The sequence below is a fragment of the Coffea arabica genome, chromosome 2e, assembly GCF_036785885.1.
Source record: "Coffea arabica cultivar ET-39 chromosome 2e, Coffea Arabica ET-39 HiFi, whole genome shotgun sequence".
Taxonomy (NCBI): domain Eukaryota; kingdom Viridiplantae; phylum Streptophyta; class Magnoliopsida; order Gentianales; family Rubiaceae; genus Coffea; species Coffea arabica.
In genome coordinates this window covers 8,749,957-8,770,495 of record NC_092313.1, presented here as the reverse complement: position 1 = coordinate 8,770,495, position 20,539 = coordinate 8,749,957, and the positions used below count along the sequence as shown (strand labels likewise).

Genomic DNA, 20,539 nt, shown 5'->3' with positions numbered 1-20,539 from the left:
TGCAAGGCACATGGTGAATTCTGACAAAAAACTAGTCGGAAACTTAAGTAGGGATCAAATTTGACCAATGTGAATTTGTAAGGGACGTAAAATTATATTTTTAAAAGTGAGGAATTAAAAAAGTTATTTTACAAAATGTGAGGGACATTTTGAATGATTTTCCCTTATTAATAATGGTATACAAAAGCAAGGCAAAATTCAACTATTGACGTACCATTTTACCAAAAAATGATGGCAGATTTGTACGTGCTTCGTACTTCCTAGAGCTTGAAAAGGGTTTTTAAATGCTTCAATTACAATGTCTAAATTTTGGCCGATGCCATATTGGACCTGAATTACATTAAAGTCTTGAATTGTGAAACTACTGATAAAAGTGCCTAATAACGCTTCTCAACTTTGACAAATGAAGATTATTTGCGAACCGTGAATGACAGCACTAAAACCCTTAAAAAAAAATGCGACTCTAAAATCCGACCAAAAGTTACAAGAAAATTTTATTCCTAGCTAATAAGCGCTTCGATGGTCTACAATAATTCTCATAGGTAGCGAAATCTTATATATATATATATATATATATATATATATATATATATATATTCAAGGATGCTTCAATTCAAAAAGAAGAATTCTTAAAAACCACAGCATCTGGCCATGTGCTGTTGTGGACACAATTGTTTTAGGTTTGTTTAGTTTTTGATAGGAATTTGACAATTATAGGAAGTGGTATTCTAGATTGTTTCAAATTGGTTCATGGATATTTGTTTTTGGTCTATTAAGCCTGTTTCTGTCTTCCAAACGCCGATTCCTCAATGTTAAGAAGAATAAATTTAATTTTAAGTTTATAATGAGAATTTCCAATTTCTAATTTCCTTTTTCTTTAGATGACACACTAGCTAGAAAAGGAATTCTTTAATCCAAGCTTTCCACAGTAAAATTGTTGGGGCAACATCGGAAAATCAGCACGAACAAGAACATTGGGCCGTCCAGCCATCATTTCTTCTATTGTATTATTCGATATATTATGGACATAGACTAGCATATTTAATTTCTTTTAGGGTTAATCTTGTGCACACTGACAACATATGTTATAGCGCGTATGGATGCATGCTACCTCATTTCGATTTTAATTTTTATATATGTGATATGCATCTATGCCTGCTAGTATATACATTGTTAGTATATACAAAATTAATCGTTTCTTTTACAAATAATCCTTAGTCAAAATGCTATCAAAATCTCCTCCAAAATAAATTACTTCTAAATTTTATTTTATTTTTATTTAAGAAGTTACTCTAAGCATTACAAAGGAGTAAGGAGGTTCGAAAATCATGTATTGGCTATTGACGGCACATGAGAAGCAGGTGATTCAAGAAATGGAAAGATATCTTAGGAATCTATATAAGATCTGTTCGTTCTTCTCCCCCTCCTCCAAATAAATGGTCAAAATTCATCTGGGTCTGAATCTAGTTGAGAGGTCTAATACATATTAAAATTTGTTAAAGAAATAACAAGATGTTTCTTTTTTCCCATCTAAGTGATCAACAAATGACGAAATGGTTCATATATTTAAAACAACAACGTATTTGCAAACCTGCCAATTAAATTTGGTCTCGGGACAATTACTTCCGAAGTTTGAATTTCTTGGTTTCCAAAATCCCAAGCATAGCCCGTAAAGAACAAGTTCAGTTAAATTCGAACAGTTTAGTCCGTACGGCCTTATTTCGAAACCCTCGCGCTGTCACGACTGGAGTTTGTGCTTTGTACTCAATCCAAGAAAAAAACTACTCCCTTGAATGCGTCGTCTCAAGAAAAAGATTAAGCTAATTAATAGATCCTTGTATAGCCTACTGCTTTTAAACTTTGAATGCTTTTGATTGGATCGGCCATGGTGGTGCTTCACACAATGTACTTCTAATGGCCGCTATTCTCAAGATATCTTGAATATTGAATTTGACAGTGAGAAGAACTCGATCACTGGATCTACTTCAGTGACTAGTCAATGATCTTTTTAGGCAAAGCAATCAACAAAGCAACTTTTAACAGTAAAGCTTCTTTTTGAATTTTTTTTTTTTTTTTTTTAAATTAGGGGTATGTGGTGATTAAGCAGTACTGCTAGGGGGCACATGGGTATTAAAAGTTTGGTAGAATTTGATCAAATTTCCTTTAGGATCGTGTCCTTTCGTAGCAAGTAGATTAAGCAGCTATTTTGGAGTAGAAGCCCAATTAAATTGTCGTTCAGTTCTCATCTCTCTGTACTAATATTTGAAGGCTGTAGCCCGTGGAATCTATATGGCTGATCATTTTTTACCTTAATTAGTTGGTCGTCAAAAAGTGAGTACCTGTCTCCTGAAAGGCTGAAAGACTAGTACAAGTTTTAGCCAATCGTTGTTATAGTAGTAGAGTAGCTTTTTTGACCCAGCATTAATAGTAGGGATAATTTTACAAACCTTCCTTGAGGTATATGATAATTACAGATAGTACCCCTTAGGTTTAAATAATTACAGAAACCTCCATTAGAAAATACTTTGAAGCTCACTTTGCTGATGTAAGCAACAATTCCCCATTGCAAATCCTAAAACGCCCTTAGATGATTATCCTCCAGAAAAACAAAACTCTTTAGTAACATTAAATTCAAAACATTACTCACACATTTTTATAAAGTTCTTTAGTAAATTTATTCCTATCCGCTAAAAAAATGTTGATACCTACTTGGCCAACAAAACTAATTCAATAAGAATCTATGTGTGGAGGAAACTAACATTTTTATTTACTCTAAAATCACCACTATATGGAGTAAGATTGGGTTTAGGTTTTGTGGGTGTCTATGACAAGATAAATAAGTTTATCACTCTTTTTCTTCTTTTTTCATTTTTCACTTTTTTCAAAGGATTTACTAAATTTAATTTACAATACATTAGTTCTCTTCATGGAGACTTTAAATTCAACATTGGATGAAGGTTATTTTTGTCATTTTAGACAATGAGGGGAGGTATGTGTAATTTTTTAAACTTGGAGGGTACTGTCTGAAATTATTATAAACCTTAGGGGAGGTTTGTGAAATTATCCCTTAATAGTAATATATGATCTAAACATGAATCCCGTGTTACTAATAAATTAATCAAATTATTTCAATTTGTTTAGAATCACCTTGGCATCTGTGCAGTACTTTGGCCCCATAGAGTGGGAAGGCCGACAACCCCTACCATGATAACTATATATGTGGTTGATGTTCAGAGCAAGGAGAACCATACAATGGCTGGAAACCAAGTCAAATGGCTTTTGTTGATGCTAGTTTTCGTTTCCTCGCTTATAGCCGTTTCATCCGAAAGGAAGGCAATCTCTGCTAGTAGGACAATCAAAGAGCTGAATCGCAATGGACCTTATCTTGGTCTTATTACGGTTTTTGCCCCGGAAGAAGATGCTTTTTTCGCTACTGGTGCCTTCAAGCCTAACCCGAAGCACCCTTATGTGGATTTGTCAGGTACATGATCAATCCCCAATGCATACGCTTCAATATGGTACTAAAAGCGCAAGTGTATCGATTATGATGATTGAAAATGGTGGTTGGTTTCTTACAGGGAGGCGGTTTCGCGTAGGGAGCATAGGAGGATCAAAAGTCATTTATGTAAGATGTGGAGAGGGAATGGTAGGTTCATTTCACATCCTTCTGGTCTGGTTATTACAGACAGTTGCTTGTAGTTGTTATGATTTGTGATCAGCAACTATGGTGTCTTAGTTCACTGGCCAATCTAGTTCACAAATCATAAAGTTGAGTTGATCGGTAAAGTTAGACAGTAGTATTTAAATCGTAAGCAAAGATACTGCTTGCTTAAGAGCTTCAGTGCTGGCAAAATCATTTTCATTTGCTTAAATATTCATGTTGATAAGGAAAAGGGTGTATAACATTAGTAACAAGCTAATCACTGAAGGAAGTTTGGCAATAATGAATTTTTCTATTTCGGCCATTGCTTTTTTTCTGTTAAGTACTACTACCTCAAGAAATGTCTAATTGTGGTACACTCAGGTGAATGCTGCAGCAGCAACACAACAGATGTTGGATGTCTTTCGCATGATTGGAATTGTACACTTTGGCATTGCAGGCAATGCTAACAATTCCATGTCCATAGGAGATGTCATCATCCCTAAGCAGTTTGCTCAAACAGGGTTATGGGACTGGGTGGTAATAATCATTTGGCTCATTTCCTGCCTCTGTATATGCAGACTACGAGTTTATTTGCGTACAATCTCTTCATTTTGCAGAAATTCAAGGCAACAATACCGACAAATGATGTTGCTGAACTGGACTTTGGAAGCTATGATGTTCCCAATGGAGGAGACAATGAGTTGGGGAGCATTGGGTATTCGACGGAGTTCTTCTACTCTAAGTCAGGAAAGCCTAATGCTCCTGAAAGAACACTTTGGTTTCAGACAAGTCAGAATTGGCTAGAAGTATCTTCTAGTCTGGAGGTGAGTTACTTATCGCTAATACGTAACATCCTCATTCGCTTTGCAGCCAGCTAATTGCTGCTGCCTAGAACATTTTTTTTCCTCTTAAGTTGTCTTCAACTAGCCCTTGAATCTAATGGATGCATTTTCACTAATACAGGGAATAGCGCTGGAACAGTGCGTGAACTCGAGCTTGTGCCTTCCTGAAAAGCCCAAGGTAGTTGTTGGACTGAATGGCGCAACTGCCAACATTTTTGTGGACAATGCAGCTTACAGGGAGTTCCTCTATACAACTTTTCATGTTTCATCACTTGATATGGAGAGTGCAGCTGTAGTCATGGTAAACGCCTCCCACCAAAACTAATCTGAAGAATATATCTGCTTAGAAACTCGGGCGCGCATAATTACTAGTCAAGATAACTTGTTATGTTCATGTTTTCTGGAATTGCAGACATGTTTATCGAATGGCTTCAAGGTAATTGTCATACGAGGACTATCGGATTTAGCTGGAGCAGAAGATGGAGACAATACTATTCGTCTGTTTGGCCCTCTTGCAGCATCAAATGTAGCCAAGGCTGTTGTCCAATTTGTGAAGACATTGCGAGGATTTCACTTTCAACTGTCTATTTAGCCGCAACAGAGATTCAAGTTAATCAAGAGGAGTTTGAGAACTCATTTGCTGATACATTTGTAACTGAAACCTTCACAGCTAAATACTTCTAGGAGCATGATTATGTACTCCAACTGAAAAAAGAATGAATGAGAAATTTACAAGTATTTATGAACTACATTACAAAGAAATCAAATCTTAAATGAAATTTACAAGTTACTCATGGCATGTATAGATCAATGTATGATAAAAAGAAGTTTCATAGCAGTCACGGGCATGCAGCAAAGGAAAACACTTAGTCAATCGCTTGACAAGATTGAAATCTTCGGCATCCTTATAATCAGATGCATATTGGTGTGGAAAATTGTCAACCAAAACCAAGAATATACGATTAAGGTTTTCATTGTTTGTTGTTCACCTTCTTTAGCAGTTTAATTCAGATGGTTCCACATTACTAGGGTTTCTCACTCTTGTTTCTTCACCCTTCCTGTGTAGGCCTACAATTGTTGTTGTACATCTGGTCATCTGTTTTCCCATTTTGGTGCCATATGGAAACCAAAGTTGGAGTTTTTTTCATATGAAAAACTAACAAAGTAGGGAAATTATGAAAGGGGTTTTCTAATTTAAGTTAAAAATAGTGGAATTAAAAATAAGTGCATACATTTGGTTGGTTTAATTTCATGTATTTTAGTTAATTTTTGTGCAACTAAAATTTGTAAAATGAATTCCTTTTTATGTAGGGTTATTATCACTTTACTTTACTCCCCCAACATTGGGTGTTACTATCAATTTCCCTCTTAACGTTATTTTTTAGTCATTTTACCCCCAAGACTAATGGTCAAACTTAACGGAATTTATTAATCTAAGTGATAAGACATGTTTAATCTTTAAAATTATTATCACTTTACTCCCATAAACTATAATCTTGTTATCAATTTATTCTACCATTAACCCAGCTTAACAAGTTAAAAAACTTTAGAAGATAGTACCCTCTTTTTTATATAATAAAAATAATAAAAAATTTAGCATGACTCTTCTACTTTTTAGTATCAAGAAAAAAAGTCAAAACATTAATCTCTTTCTTCTTGACAATCTTATTAATATTAAAAAAAAAAAAGAAAAATAGGGGAGGGAAAGGGAGAGAGCACAATTCTTTTTTTAATACAAATAAGAAAGAATTCAATATTTTTATTATTTTAAAATTACTTTTACTTTTCTGTTTATTATCCAATTTCAATCCTAATTCCGAAAATATTAAAATAATATGATAATATTATATTCTTCCTTATTTTCTTTCTTTGTAAAATCTATTTTTTTGACTCCTTCTGTCCTATCTCCTTTTCTTTTCCTAGTATTAATAAGTGTGAAAAAAGAAATTTGAAAAAATCCTTTTATTCTTATGTTTTTGGAATCTTAGAGTGGAAAAAAGGAAAAATAATTATTCCAACTTTTTTTAAAATTATATATAAAAAAGATAAATACATTTAAAAAATTTTGAACATGCTTTTTAGATTAATGATAGGATAAAATATCTAGAAAATAATGTTAAAAAATAAAGCGATTATATCACCAAAATTTAAAGGGATAAAATGATAATAATAATGTAGTAACGTTATAAAATAAAAGGATATTTTTGTCAAAATTTAATTAACATACTGAGTTGTATTACCCATGGACTATGTTTTTAAACTCAGACAGGACTAGTCGGTCCGACCGATCAATCATAAACCGGCCAAGTGTCCGGTCTGAGTTACTCTAAAAAATCGAATGTATAAAAACTCGATTGAAATCGGGTTTGACCGGCAAACTAGATGAATCGGTTTGATGTCAAGCTTTTTTTTAAAAAAGGTCAAAGCATTTTCAATATTATATTTTGGTCCCTGGGTTGTTAAAAATTATTAATATATCTCAAATATTTCATGTTGTCCTAAAGTTTGGTGTTATTTTTCAATCAAATTCATAATTTTAATTCTAAACTTGTTAATGTTCATTTAATAATATAAATTGCAACTTGATCATTCTAATTTCTTTTTATTTTCTTATTAAATATATTTGAAACATCAAATATATATGAATATATATTTATTAATATTAATATACTCTTAAGTATTTTACATACAATATTTTAATTTTTAACAATTTTTAATTATGACGTTATTCGGTTCAACCCTCGATCGAACCCGGTCGAACCCATTGACTTCTGACCCCTAAGCTTGACCAAGTCGATACTCGGTCCGAGTCTGAAAACCTATGGGGTGAAATAACTAAAAGATAACATTAAGAGATAAATTAATAATAATGATATAGTTTAAGGAGGTAAAGTGATAATAACCCTTTTATTTATCTTTTTATTTCTCATACTATTACTTAAACATCTCTCTTGACTGCATTTGCATGTACAAATTATATCTTCCGTAAAAAAGACAAAAAAAGTAAGCTTTCAAAAAACTATTTTTAATTTCTCTTAGAAGCATGAATAAGAGGGGCTAGTTTGACAAGTTACCATTACAATTAGTACGGATTCTGAAGAAAAAGAATAAAAAACTTTTCTTTTAATTTCGCACCCAAAAATTAATTGGTAATAAAAGAAGGAGGAAAAAACCTGAGGAGCCCTTAAACTATTATCGTTGTCATCTTTTGGCCCCCCATCTAAAATTTGTTTCCGATTGATCCTTAAACAATTAAAAATGCATACTTTGAGGACTTCTGATGACTTTAAGCACAAATCTGATCGGAATTAAAGGGCATTTTTGTCCGTTCATGTTTGAACCCTCGAAACCAGCAACTAAGGAGCGTAAAAAGAGATTGAAAGATGCAACTCTTCAATTCTTAAGCAAGCCAAAATCAAAGCAACGGAAATCCTTTCCAAAAATCGAGTTTTGCCCATTTGCTGAAATTTCATCTTCTTCTTCTGCAAAAGAAAGAAAATTGTTAATAATCAATGCTTTAAAATCAACAAATCAAATGCATCATTAACAACTACAGACATCTTGTTCGCTTTTAGCTTGCAAATACAAAAAACAAGAAAAAGGTTATTGCAACGAAAGTTCACCAAAAAATCACGAACATACAAGCTGTTGATAAAGAATAAAACCATAATCTGCACAATCAGGGGAATGCATTGATTACCTGCTACGGCAATTCCCTTCTGACGACAGGCAGCTGAGTATTTTCTTCACAGACATTGCCCAACTTATCCTGAAACTGAATGGCCAACTGCGTGATATCTCCTTCCACCACCTCACAAACCACCTCCCTGGTATTCAAATTTCCAAAATTTACTACTTGGGCGCAGGCATAGCCATTCTCATGGTACCATTGCTGCACGCGATCCCTAATCTTCTGCAGGAGCCTCGCGCTCACAGCACCTTTCTCCCTCAACAACTGTAAGATCTCCCTTTGCACCGGCGTTGGCAACAAACAGGGCCTCGCCTTTTGCATCCTCCTCCTATAATCTTGCTCTTGACTCCTGTAGAATTCTATCCTCTCCTTCTCAGTCATATCCGGGTCCATTTCAATCGGCTTCGACTGCTGCATTAACCCCACATTTATGCACCTAAACCTATCCGTAGATTGCCAAGTACTCTCCAAGAATGATATAGTGCATTAACAATCGGCTTCGACTGTTGCATTAACAAATTTCTTTCTTTTGCAGAAGAAGAAGATGAAATTTCAACAAATGGGCAAAACTCGATTTTTGGAAAGGATTTCCATTGCTTCGACTTTGGCTTGCTTAAGAATTGAAGAATTCCATCTTTCAATCTCTTTTTACGCTTCTTAGTTGCTGGTCCCGAGGGTTCAAACATGAACAGACAAAAATGCCCTTTAATTCCGGTCAGATTTGTGGTTAAAGTCATCAGAAGTCCTCAAAGTATGTATTTTTAATTGTTTAAGGATCGATCGGAAACAAATTTTAGATGGGGGACCAAAACATGACAACGACAATTAGTTTAAGGACAATTAGTTTAAGGACTCCTCAGGTTTTTTCCTCTAAAAGAAGAGCCCCTCTTCAACTTTGTTCAGCTCCCTTTTGATTAACATACTAACATATTAACTGAGTTTAATTCATACTCTAATCTTCTGCATAACGAAGGCAGAGAAAACTTAGAGGCCGAATCTGCCTGCGGATGATCCATGGCGCTATCTAGGCTCCGAAATCCGGTGATCTCTCGAGCACCTTCCCTTCTCCGAGCTCGGCTTTTTTCTTCCACCTGCCGATCCCTCCCTTGGTAAAACTCGCATCATCTGCTTCCTCTCTAACTCGCTTTGCCGGGGCTCTCAGAATTGTGTGTAATTCATTTTAATGTCTAATTGAATTTTATTCATTTTCATCGGTAGATTGTCAGAGTCAGCAGCTTAGCACATTTGTCAAACAAGAAAGATATTATTGAAAATGAGAGTTGAAAATTTTGGAACTCGGATTTGCTTAGAAGATTAGGAATTGTTTACGGATTGATGAAAGCTTGAATCATTTAGTACATGACTTTTTCATCCTCAATTAATTTGTGGTAGAGGATTATCATGCGCAGTTTGTTTGGCAATTTGTTATTGCCTTCGATTAATGTCAGACCATAAGAAATGTAATGCATGGGCATATCTTGCTATCAGAAGTTTTGTCAATTGGTAATTTCATGCTTTATTAGAGCAATTTCGTGAATTTAGACTTGCTATGATATTCATGGACGATGTTGCAGTTGAACAGTTAAAGGTATATGAATAAGTATTTAAAAATAGTTGATTTTCTAATAAAATTTGGATGGCTTTCAGCCTAAAAAAAACATCCGTATGGCTCTAGAAAAAGAATTTGTGAGAAACATAGTTATGATACGCGAAGATTGTTAGATACGGGAAACTGCTGTTGTCGCAGTTGGGAAGTTCTTAATAAGACTGTAAGTGGAGTAAAAGGTCATTACATTTTAGAAAGTCCGTTTTGTACTGTTCTTAGTGAAGTGCATGTACAGCAGAAAAAAATAAATCCCACCTCGAACTGTGCTTTACTCCTTTAAATTGATAAAGAGATCAAGAATGTAGTGCACTTGTGGAAAAGAGGATAGTGATGGTAGAAATATGTCTTCAAAGGAATCAACAGAGAATGCTGGCCAAGTAAAAAAATACAAAAGGAAAGGGATAGGGAGACAAGAAAAAAGAAACAGGATGAGTCAAGGCTGAGATTAAAGGATAAGAAAATGATAGAATGAAGAGATGCTTTGCTTTATGAGAGAATTTATGTAAACATAAAGGAAGAAAGGGAATGTGAGTCTGAGGTTAGCATGTTTGGGGGGATGTGTGTCTCTTTGTGTGCGTGTGTGTGTGTGAGAGAGAGAGAGATAGACGAAGCAAAAAATGAGAAATTAGCAGAGACAAAAAGATTTGTTGAATTTTAGTAGGCAAGGAAAGGTCTCGAGCTAGTAAGAAAATTAAAGTTATTTTTTGAAGAAGCATATGCATATGGCTCACAGTGAAGTCAACTAAGTTGCAAACTACATTGACAAGGTCTTTATAGTTTTACATGTTATGTTTTGCTATATGAATGGTTTTTGTAATAAATAGAGAGTTACGTCGCTCTAATGAAAATTCATAAGTTAGACCTTATTAGACCCTGTACATCTTCTGGAGTGGGAGAAATTGAAGTCTCCCAGGTTTGTCACAGAAATATGGAACACCATTGATTCCTTGGCTGCAATAGGATCTAGTTATGGTTGATGAAGAGGAAAATAAATTAGAAACAGCATATCTTTGCATTTCTGTATGTATGAGACTTAACATCCTGCTTGCTTAAGTATTTATTTTTTCAATGGTTACCTCATGCAGCAGCTCCAGGGTGCTCAGTTCCTTTGCTGATGTTGAAGGCACATTATCAAGGTGGGATTCTCTAGTGTTCACAAATTTTTTTATTTGCATGCTTCTTTCACTCATTTAATGTTAGGTTCTCCCAGAACATAGTGTTTACTGATCTGAAATTGTGTTTCTAGTAGGTTTTGTGAAATGGTATTGCATTATGTGATGCTTTCAGTCTACGGGGTTCTTGAACATCATGTTGCGGACCAACTGAATACATATCAATAGACAATATGTTGCCTACTTAACATATACACTGTCTCCCTGTAGTTGCCAGACATGATCATTTACTTTAGAAATTCTTTGATATGCTTTAATTAGTTCTACAATGCCTTATTTGCTCTACTGTAAAAGGCCTTACCACATTCATGAATTGCAGATTTTAATCTGCTAGATATCTAAAACTATATTATGGAAATTATTTGAGGTTATTGGATAAGACCCTGTTGACCCTGGGTGTGTTGATATCTGATCCACAAGCAATCTCTTTGGTTTATGCATCATAATATACATTTGACATGATAAGGTAGAGATAGTTAGCTTCTATCTTCAAATCATTCAATTTAAATGCCCACTAACGTTGTAGTTTGTCAGGACTACATCTGTACCTATTTTTGGTCGATTACATGGACATTCTTCAAAAATGAAGGTTAGTTGTGAAAAGTTGTGGATTCCTTGCTATTATTAGCCAGCACATGCTGTTTCCTAATACTGTTCCTAAATTGGCAGTCACGAATTGGTGTACGGTATTTCTCATCTGCAGGTATGGATAAACTGTTTAACAATTGTAGATTCTTCTACATGAACTGCTGAAAATTTTGCCATGATATTGTCAGCATGACCTTGTCAGTTGTTGTTTCTTTGCGTTGATAATGATCAAGCAGTATGAAAATGCAGGGCCTTTTTAAGGGAAGTGCAGTTTGATCATGTCAATGATTGGGCCAATTATGTAGAATGTTGGACATAGAAAAACAAGCTATGTCAGATTGAGTTTAGCCTTACTATAGGCAGAATACTGAGTGTAGTATTCACACGGTATAATACTTGGTGAAGATTCATATTGGTTAAAATTGGCTAAGGTGAAAGCTTGCATCTTGTTTGATGGATATAGCTGCCTTGTTGATCTTTATCCAGTGGTTAATTTTTAACGGTGCAGACAAACCAATTTCTAGGTTGTAGAGAAATTAATTAAGGCCTGAACTGCTTTGGGATTGTATACATCTTTTGGCAGTATATTGAGTGTTGGCTTGTAGGCTACCTTTTATGTTTTTGAAAGTGGAGTGTGAAATATTAATGTGCAAATGATGAACATGACAAAGGGTAAATGGTTGAATGATATTGCTTGCTCAATTTTATTGTCTTGTCCTTAATGGGTAACAATGTCATTTCAGATCCTCTCCAAACGGTCGTTGGAATGCCAGCTCTGTCCCCTACAATGGTAAGATTGCTGCAAAGGAATTAAATTTCTATTTTGAGAAAGATTTCTTTGATTTGTCTGCAAACTGAATAAATTGATGCTCTTCTGCAGAGTCAAGGTAACATTGCAAAGTGGAGGAAAAAAGAGGGAGACAAGGTCAGTTTGTGTTGCTGTAGTGATTCCTCCATATGATGCTAAAGTTTAGGTTGATCTTTAGGGTAGTAGTATACAGATATACGGTGAAATATTTAGGATAAAAATAGTGAAACATTTTTTTAATTGAAACCAAAATGGAAATATTTAGCCATATCTGCTTTTTCCTTTATGTGCTGACTTGCAATTTGATGCAACAGATCAATGTGGGGGATGTGCTATGTGATATAGAGACTGACAAAGCTACACTTGAATTTGAAAGTCTTGAGGAAGGGTAGGCCTAAAATTTCACCACTCGTAATATGTGGGAATGTTATCCAAAATCTGGATTCGAAGTGCATGTCTTGTACCTTGGTTATCAGTGGATCTCCACTCTTATGCAATACATATTTGTCTGTATTATTCTCAAATATTTTCTCATTAATGGTTTGCATCAATAGCAACATTTTTATTGGAGTTTCCATAGTTCTGCTTTTTATTGTGCTCATCTGAGCTTCTGTTTGTTATATCCTTTTCACTTCCGAATTACATCTGGTACTTCTTTTCTGTTCTTCCACTTTCAGTTTCATGATTCTATATTAAAAATGAATACTGTGTTTTCTCGAGGATTTTAACATATATTTCATATTGAACACAGAAAGCCTGAAACACAGAAATGTAACGTTAATATGACTTTCTGAATTACCATGTTCAGCTGCTTCTGTGCTTCAATACTAATGGGCATGGCCTGGCTGAAAATTGACCGCAGGTTCTTGGCTAAGATACTGGTACCTGAAGGTTCAAAAGATGTGCCTGTGGGACAACCGATTGCAATTACGGTAACGTGTGATAATCCTCACATAATATATTTTTGTTCTTCTATTTTTACTGAAAAAGTAAAAGGATTAAAAACTGGCATCTACTTTCTCTTACTTGGATACGTTCAGCAATAAGAAACTATTTGTGATAATGGTATCTTTTCTTGGTAGCTCACATAGAATCCTTATTTTGTTGAGCTCATTTTCTTGGTAGAGTTGCTTTCTTATTTTGTAGAGTTATACTAATGATTCTTAACTTGTGTAGATTTTTCATCAATATACTGCTCATTCTTTGGGTGTTTTTTTTTTTGCTTTTATGGGCATCTCACTGTAAAAAAGCCTGACTTCAGCTGCTTCACTAGGTTGAGGATCCAGATGATATAAAAAATGTATCTATTCCTGCTGGTAGTGGATCAGAAGTCAAGGAAGAAACATCTGAAAAAAGTATAGGTAACGAAGAGAAGAAACAGCAAACAAGTTCTCTGAAGACAAACACAGCTGACCTTCCTCCTCATTTTGTTCTTGGAATGCCTGCATTATCCCCAACCATGGTATGGAAACAAAGTTTAATTCTTCAATAAAAACTTTGATAAAATCCGTGCTTCTTCCAAGACTTCCATGATCTGTCATTGCCTTGTAATGTTTCTTCCCCCGCCCCCTTCTCTCATGCAGAGCCAAGGAAACATTGCTAAATGGAGGAAACAGGAAGGTGATAAGGTCAGTTATGCGAGGATTTTTAGACATATCTGTAAGATGGGAAAATTATTTGATTTGAGTGATAGTGAACAATGTCATCTTTGTGCTTTTATTTATTTCTTTTTTGTCTGTTGTCACCTCATTCAGATAGAAGTTGGGGATGTGCTTTGTGAGATAGAGACCGACAAAGCAACCCTTGAATTTGAAAGTCTTGAAGAAGGGTAATACTTTTTTTTTAAACTGCTAATCCAGAACAAATTATGTTGAACTTTCCTGTTATTCCTGTATATTTCATTAACATATTGAGGAAATTGGTCGTTGTTAATACATTTTGAAGCATGAAATATTATGTTTGGTCTTGTTCTGTATATGATGACTTTCTTGACAAGTTGGGGAGAGACCTAATTCAAACTTGTGTGCATGTCTTTGTCCAACTTGGTCAGTGTATATGCACGTCTTCTCTTTAATTGTTTTTTGCACTTATCTTTTATTTTCTTTTGGTTGGGCAGATAGATGTGAACTGAAGGATGAACACTTTGTTGTTTAGTTCACCAACAATCCAGTGGTTCTTGGAGACTATTGGAATCCTTTGCCCCTCAAACCATTGTTTTTTCTCCCGCTTTCTAACGTGCTCCAATAGATTTTAGAATGTTGCTGATAATATAGTACATGGCATTGTAGGGAATAAGTCAAAAGACTCCATTTATTGTACAGTAAATGACTTTCTGAGATATATGGTTTTGTTTTTATACCTTCAGATTTTTGGCCAAGATTCTAGTTCCAGACGGTTCAAAAGACGTGGCAGTTGGACAACCTATTGCCGTAACTGTGAGTTGCTAATACTTAGAATTTTCTTCTTCAGCCTTTAATTATCCTGACATTCTTTTCCAGTAGGAAGAAATTTTCCTGTGAAGTAAAGGATACAATAAATTACTATATGATGAAGCACCTAAAAGCAACGATCTTCTTTTGAAGTATTCTATTGTCTGTAGCTTGTTTTCCTATGTAATTTCTGTTAATTTGTAGCACTTCAGAGGGGATTGACGCTTGTTTTTTCCCCTAGGTGGAGGATCCAAATGATATTGAAAGTGTAAAAACATCATTTAGTGGTGATAGAATGCTGCAGGAGGACAAGCCGGTCCAGCATGACCCGACTCCTAAAACAAAAGCTCAAAACACAAGTTTCAGTAGAATAAGTCCATCTGCAAAGTTGCTTATTGTGGAACATGGATTGGATGCGTCGTCAATACCAGCTTCTGGTCCTCGTGGTACTATTTTAAAGGGAGATGTTTTAGCTGCCATAAAATCAGGGATTGGATCTTCGAAGATCTCATCATCTAAAGAGAAACAAACCCCATCTCCACAGGTTAAATCACAAACTGGTTCTCCAGGATTGTCTGGATTAAAATCTACTTTACCCCAGGCTGATGCATATGAAGATTTACCTAATAGTCAAATTCGCAAGGTAATCTCTTTTGTGTTTTGATTTTTAGTATACAGAGAAATAAATTGCCTTACAGAATAAAAGTCATCATGATAATAAATATTCTTAGCTTAGACCACAGTTTTTATGGTGTGTAAGTTAAGAGTCATTGCAAACACCTTCTGTGGAGAGATGTGAACTTATTAGAAAGCTTCAAACCTTGTATGAAAAGAGAGAACATCTTAATAGGTTTGGTAAAAGAAACCCAAAACCGTTAGTTCCTAGTACTGGTACTTGCTGCTTTTGCAAGCTGCCCTATCAAGCTCTCCTCTGGGTGCATGCTTATGGATCAAAGATCTCTTGAATTAAAACATCTCAACTTTTTCTCCCTTCACAATGAGGCTTAACATGCTGATCACATATTTTTTTTCCTTCAAAAATGCATTTTTTTTTCAGGCATGTCCATATCAGCTTTGCTTATTTTCATTATTGCTAATCTATACATCTCTTTGTATATTTCTATTGCGCTTAATTGCCAAGTTCTTCTGCAGGTTATAGCGACTAGGTTATTGGAATCAAAGCAATCTACACCTCATTTATATTTATCTTCAGGTTTAAAAAAGTTTTTATGAATATTGCTGCCTTCTGTTTAGCAATTTAACTCATATCTGAAATGCCTTTTGTAATTTCTGCTAGATGTCATCCTGGATCCTCTTCTCTCCTTCAGAAAGGAGCTCAAGGGTATGGGTGCTTGCTTCTTCTTTTATTGTTATTGTTATTATTATTATTATGTTTATGTTTATGTTTATGTTCATGTTTACGTTTGAGAGGTTTGTTCATAGCTTTTTGCATTACAATTCTGTCTTGCAGAAAATTTTGATGTTAAAGTTTCAGTGAATGATATTGTCGTCAAAGTTGTTGCAATGGCACTGAGAAATGTCCCAGAAGCAAATGGTAAGTTGTGTCATTATGTCTTTTCTGTTTGTTCCGGAGTTGAGTTATTTGTCATTAAGCTCAAAATAAAAGTTTAAAATGGTAAGATGAGTTATTAATTGACCTTTTAAAACTAGTAGTAATGGAAACCTGATTGAGCCTGAAGCTGTTCTGTTTTAAAACTCCATTGAAGATTTTCTTGTTTTGGACTGACTCTGGTTTCGTTATAACTGGTTTTCAGTTCTGCATTGTCATTATATTTCCAATCTTTTTCTTAGAGTTGAGGGAGAAATAAGTGCTTTAGCTCCTCCAACTAAACGCCATGTTGGTCTATTACTTGACAATAGAATGCTGTGGTGGTTTTTTGAAGTGTTTTCATTCTGTTTATATCCAGATTTTTTGCTGGATCAATGAAAGAACTTTGAAAAAAGTAATACTTCAGTGGCTGTTTCAGTTGTAGAAGTGTTATTACTCAGGTCATTCTCATTTATTGTTTGCTAATTGTTTTAAGCTCCTTGTCACTAGGATCATATAGGTCCATGTCACAAGGAGTCGGTTAGAAGTATTGGGTAAGGGAAAGTGTTCAACTGTCAAGTTCTTGTTGCTATGACCAAAGAGGAAGATTGTGGGCTCAAAATATGTCGTGATATTTTCTAATGCACATGGTCTTTTCAACATGCGGCTGTTAGTTCACACAGATGATTTCAAATTGGCAACCCTCCTCTTGGCGTATGTAATAATAAACACATTATGATCATTTATGCATAGATATAACACCATATCCTATCGGAACTTCTTCCAATACTTGACTGTTTAGTGTCCTAGAAACTTCCAAGGGCGGGGGAAGAACATTTACCGGCCTGCCTAGATTTTGTATTTCCCACTTATTTCGTTAGTCAAACCAACCATTCTCTTCTCAATGGAATAGATTGTCTTTTCCTTTTTCTGGTAGATAGGTAGCTCCCGAGCTAGGAGCGCATCATCTAGGCATGGCATAAAGGAACATAGGATGCATGCACTTTAGGGAAATTGTGATATATATGTATCTTTCTACGTCTTGTTGCTTTATGAAAGATAATCTATGTAATTACTAAGTTCTTGGATTTGTACCATGATGCTTTCTATTTGTATTATTTCTGGTCATAAGCTGCTAATGAATCTTAATATGCAAATCTGCAGCTTACTGGGATGTCAAAAAAGGTGAAGCATTATTTTCTGATGCGGTTGACATATCAATTGCAGTTGCTACAGATAAGGTACTCAATTGAATATCTGCTACTCTTGTCAAGGTATAAAACTCACTTCTCTCATTATATTCTTTGTGAATTACAGGGCTTGATGACTCCTATTATTAGAAATGCTGATCAAAAATCCATATCAGCAATTTCCTTAGAGGTACTTCTATGAACAGATGTTTAAATCTTTTCACTTTCAGATACACAAATGCAATACCTTACCTAAGCCCCATATTCTCCACTGAAGGGTTGATATGCAGAAGACTTGTAGACTTTCAACATAATTTGTATAAGATAATTTATTTTCTCCATTCTTGGCCTGCATGGTCTACTGATGAAATTGCGTATCCTCCAATAAACAAGACAGTTAAGAAGGTTTGCTGAAGAATCAATTTCACTTGGTGGAAAATAGCAGCAATTGCTCTTAAAGATCAGCTAGAATCATGACTACAAAACCGATCTCTCCCCTCCCCACCCCAACCCCCCCCCCCCCACAAAAAAAATGAAAAAACAGTTTATTTAGCATCTTCTTTACCTGCCATAAAAATGTATTACGTAGGGTGTAGTTTCATTGCTTTCCTGAAAGGTCGAGCATTCCTCTCGTAACCGTTTTGAAATTGTCAGTGTCTAATTCTGCATTAAATTGTTCATTTTTTGTTGTGGACTTGAGAACTAAGTTATTCTTTTTAGTCTGAAAATGTATTGTTTTTTAGCTTTCACTAAGGAAGTGATTTATGTTTTGGCTGGTGACTTCAAGCACATGTATGAGTGTGTGTGTGTGTGTCACTTTGTCTTTGTCCTTGTGTGTCTGATTAACTTGTACTTTTATATCTTCTGATCATTTGCGCACAAAAGGTCAAGGAACTTGCTGAAAGAGCAAGAGCGGGAAAGCTTAAGCCAAATGAATTCCAGGGTGGCACTTTTAGGTAAATATGTTTAAGCATCTGGATTTCGCTTTCAGCTCTGTATATTCTGTTCTGGCCATTAATGATTTATATACTTCTGCAGCATCTCAAATTTGGGAATGTTTCCGGTGGACCACTTTTGTGCAATTATAAATCCCCCGCAGGTTCTCTCTCTCTCTCTCTCTCACTCTGTGACATGCACACATACTTCCAAACATCCCTTGAGGGAGTGGAGATTTTTTAATTCTGGTTTCTCAATTTGAATTTGAAGTCTAGAAACTTGTCCAATGGATCTTTTTTGTGTACCCATCCAGGCGGGCATTCTTGCAGTTGGTAGAGGCAATCAAGTTGTTGAGCCTGTTGTTGGAGCAGATGGTAAGAAATCGATGGTTCTTTATTGTCTCTTGTTGCTTTAATCCCTGGCTTTTGAGGTTAATTTGATTTTGGACTTTTCAGGAATTGAGAAGCCTGGTGTTGTCACAAAAATGAGTTTAACACTGTCAGCGGACCATCGTGTTTTTGACGGACATGTTGGAGGTACGCTTGGCTCATCCTGTCCACTAGTAAAAACAAATACAAATTTGTCTTGTATCTGTCCACTCCATTCTTTGAAACGACTCTTTCTTATATGTCCACGTATACAAACTCAGACTTTGCTTTCGCTCCCTCTCTTCAACCAACTAGTAAAAAGAAGAAGAACGCTGAAACGGCTACATTTATGTGCATTTTCATTTCATTGTCAAAGTTATGAACACGTGGATGTATTTTACAGGTGCTTTTCTCGCCGCTTTACGTTCAAACTTTTCCGACATTCGAAGACTTCTTTTGTGAGTTGTCACGGGGGTACAATGTACGTGTAGAACAGCCATTTCAGAAATTAGCTAGTTAGCATACCTTTGTTGTGCCATTTTGCGGAAAATTCTATTCCTGAGCTCCAACTTTTTGCTTTGAAGATTTTTCAACGGTAATTAGATATTAGTTCTTCTTAAGATTGTCTTTAATTCAATGATCATAGTTCACACAAGTGTGATTTTTTATTTTCCACCTCCCTTTCTTATTTCATTGCAGTTAAGAAAAATAATGTACAATAGGGGTGAACATTTCTGCCTTGTCCCCTGAAATTGTTAAGGTTCTTCCACTTAATGCATTTTGAGCAATTCTTTTCTTAGACTTTGTATTTGCTGTCCTGGCAAAGGATGGAAATTGAACTATATGTACAAGCAGGCCGCCACAAAATGTATGCCTATGTTTCTCCAAGGGGGTACAGATTCTGCATTGTTTCTCCTATCCTAGTTGTTGTTTTGTGCCATGGATGTCTTTTTTGATGCAATCGCGGCTGCATTTTTTGTAATTTTCTTAATCTCTAACAACATAAGGTGGTTTGATAAAGAATTTTAAGGCATAAAAATCTGATGGTTTAGACCATTGGTATAACATGTAACGAGATAATCATAATCATGTATGTCCAGAAAGATGGTTGTGAGACAGATCAAGAAGTTCAATTATCTCAGGTGCTGGAGCTTTGGACGGATAGACCCTGTTGTCGCTTGAAAGATTCAACCAATCACACCGTCAAGGCTTGCAACTTCTGCAGGAATTTCTCCAGATAAGTAATTGCTCGAAAAATCAATCATTTTGACGAATCCGAGAGTATTTCTTTATTCCGACACCGCTCCTTTCCATATCAAGACAAGAATGCACTGGCAGCACAGAACAGGGGAAGGCTTGACTATCAAATCGCCTGTTTCATATCAGGACTGCCATCGTCATACATGACCATCACAGTAGCATTAAATATGTTTCAAAACCTTCAGCTAGAAGCTAAACACCTGTATGCCTCCAAGACCCAACTTAGCTAGTAAGAACATTGGCCGGGAGACTGAAATGTTCGACTCTCAAGCCATCCCCTTTCTCCCTTCCTGTTATTGTTATAAGACTCGGAGTCTTCCAAAAATAAAAAATAAACAGCTGTACTATTGTCGGCATGCTAGCATATGGATATGAGATGGTTTTGAAATTTGAGATATCCCAAATTGAAAAGAAAAAGAGAATGTCCTTAATTCTAGAAACTTATTCATAAAATGAA

At 35.4% G+C, this 20,539-nt stretch overlaps 2 protein-coding genes across 2 annotated transcripts; both read left to right on the top strand.

Annotated features, from left to right (window-relative positions):
• Positions 1-3,185: 3,185 nt before the first annotated feature.
• On the top strand, positions 3,186-5,234 carry LOC113730728 (bark storage protein A-like). Its single transcript, XM_027255606.2, has 6 exons — positions 3,186-3,481; positions 3,579-3,646; positions 4,025-4,180; positions 4,261-4,467; positions 4,607-4,786; positions 4,898-5,234. Exons 1-6 carry the CDS (start codon positions 3,205-3,207, stop codon positions 5,075-5,077), a joined length of 1,068 nt encoding a protein of 355 aa, XP_027111407.1. The 5' UTR covers positions 3,186-3,204; the 3' UTR covers positions 5,078-5,234.
• A 3,810-nt stretch (positions 5,235-9,044) lies between these two features.
• Positions 9,045-19,621, top strand: LOC113730727 (dihydrolipoyllysine-residue acetyltransferase component 1 of pyruvate dehydrogenase complex, mitochondrial-like). Its single transcript, XM_027255603.2, has 23 exons — positions 9,045-9,285; positions 10,868-10,918; positions 11,489-11,543; positions 11,624-11,657; positions 12,286-12,332; positions 12,423-12,467; positions 12,665-12,738; positions 13,213-13,282; positions 13,624-13,812; positions 13,934-13,978; positions 14,105-14,178; positions 14,716-14,785; positions 15,021-15,422; positions 15,932-15,992; positions 16,077-16,121; positions 16,251-16,334; positions 17,493-17,569; positions 17,646-17,708; positions 18,404-18,474; positions 18,557-18,617; positions 18,768-18,828; positions 18,910-18,990; positions 19,226-19,621. Exons 1-23 carry the CDS (start codon positions 9,191-9,193, stop codon positions 19,282-19,284), a joined length of 1,914 nt encoding a protein of 637 aa, XP_027111404.1. The 5' UTR covers positions 9,045-9,190; the 3' UTR covers positions 19,285-19,621.
• Positions 19,622-20,539: the final 918 nt, after the last annotated feature.

Bases quoted from the DNA above. Each gene is read 5' to 3' on its own strand.
- LOC113730728 (XM_027255606.2), top strand. From the start codon at position 3,205: ATGATAACTATATATGTGGTTGATGTTCAGAGCAAGGAGAACCATACA. The intron at 3,482-3,578 runs GTACATGATCAA...GGTTTCTTACAG, and splicing joins CCCTTATGTGGATTTGTCAG to GGAGGCGGTTTCGCGTAGGG. The intron at 3,647-4,024 runs GTAGGTTCATTT...TGGTACACTCAG, and splicing joins TAAGATGTGGAGAGGGAATG to GTGAATGCTGCAGCAGCAAC.
- LOC113730727 (XM_027255603.2), top strand. From the start codon at position 9,191: ATGGCGCTATCTAGGCTCCGAAATCCGGTGATCTCTCGAGCACCTTCC. The intron at 12,333-12,422 runs GTAAGATTGCTG...GCTCTTCTGCAG, and splicing joins CAGCTCTGTCCCCTACAATG to AGTCAAGGTAACATTGCAAA. The intron at 15,423-15,931 runs GTAATCTCTTTT...GTTCTTCTGCAG, and splicing joins CTAATAGTCAAATTCGCAAG to GTTATAGCGACTAGGTTATT.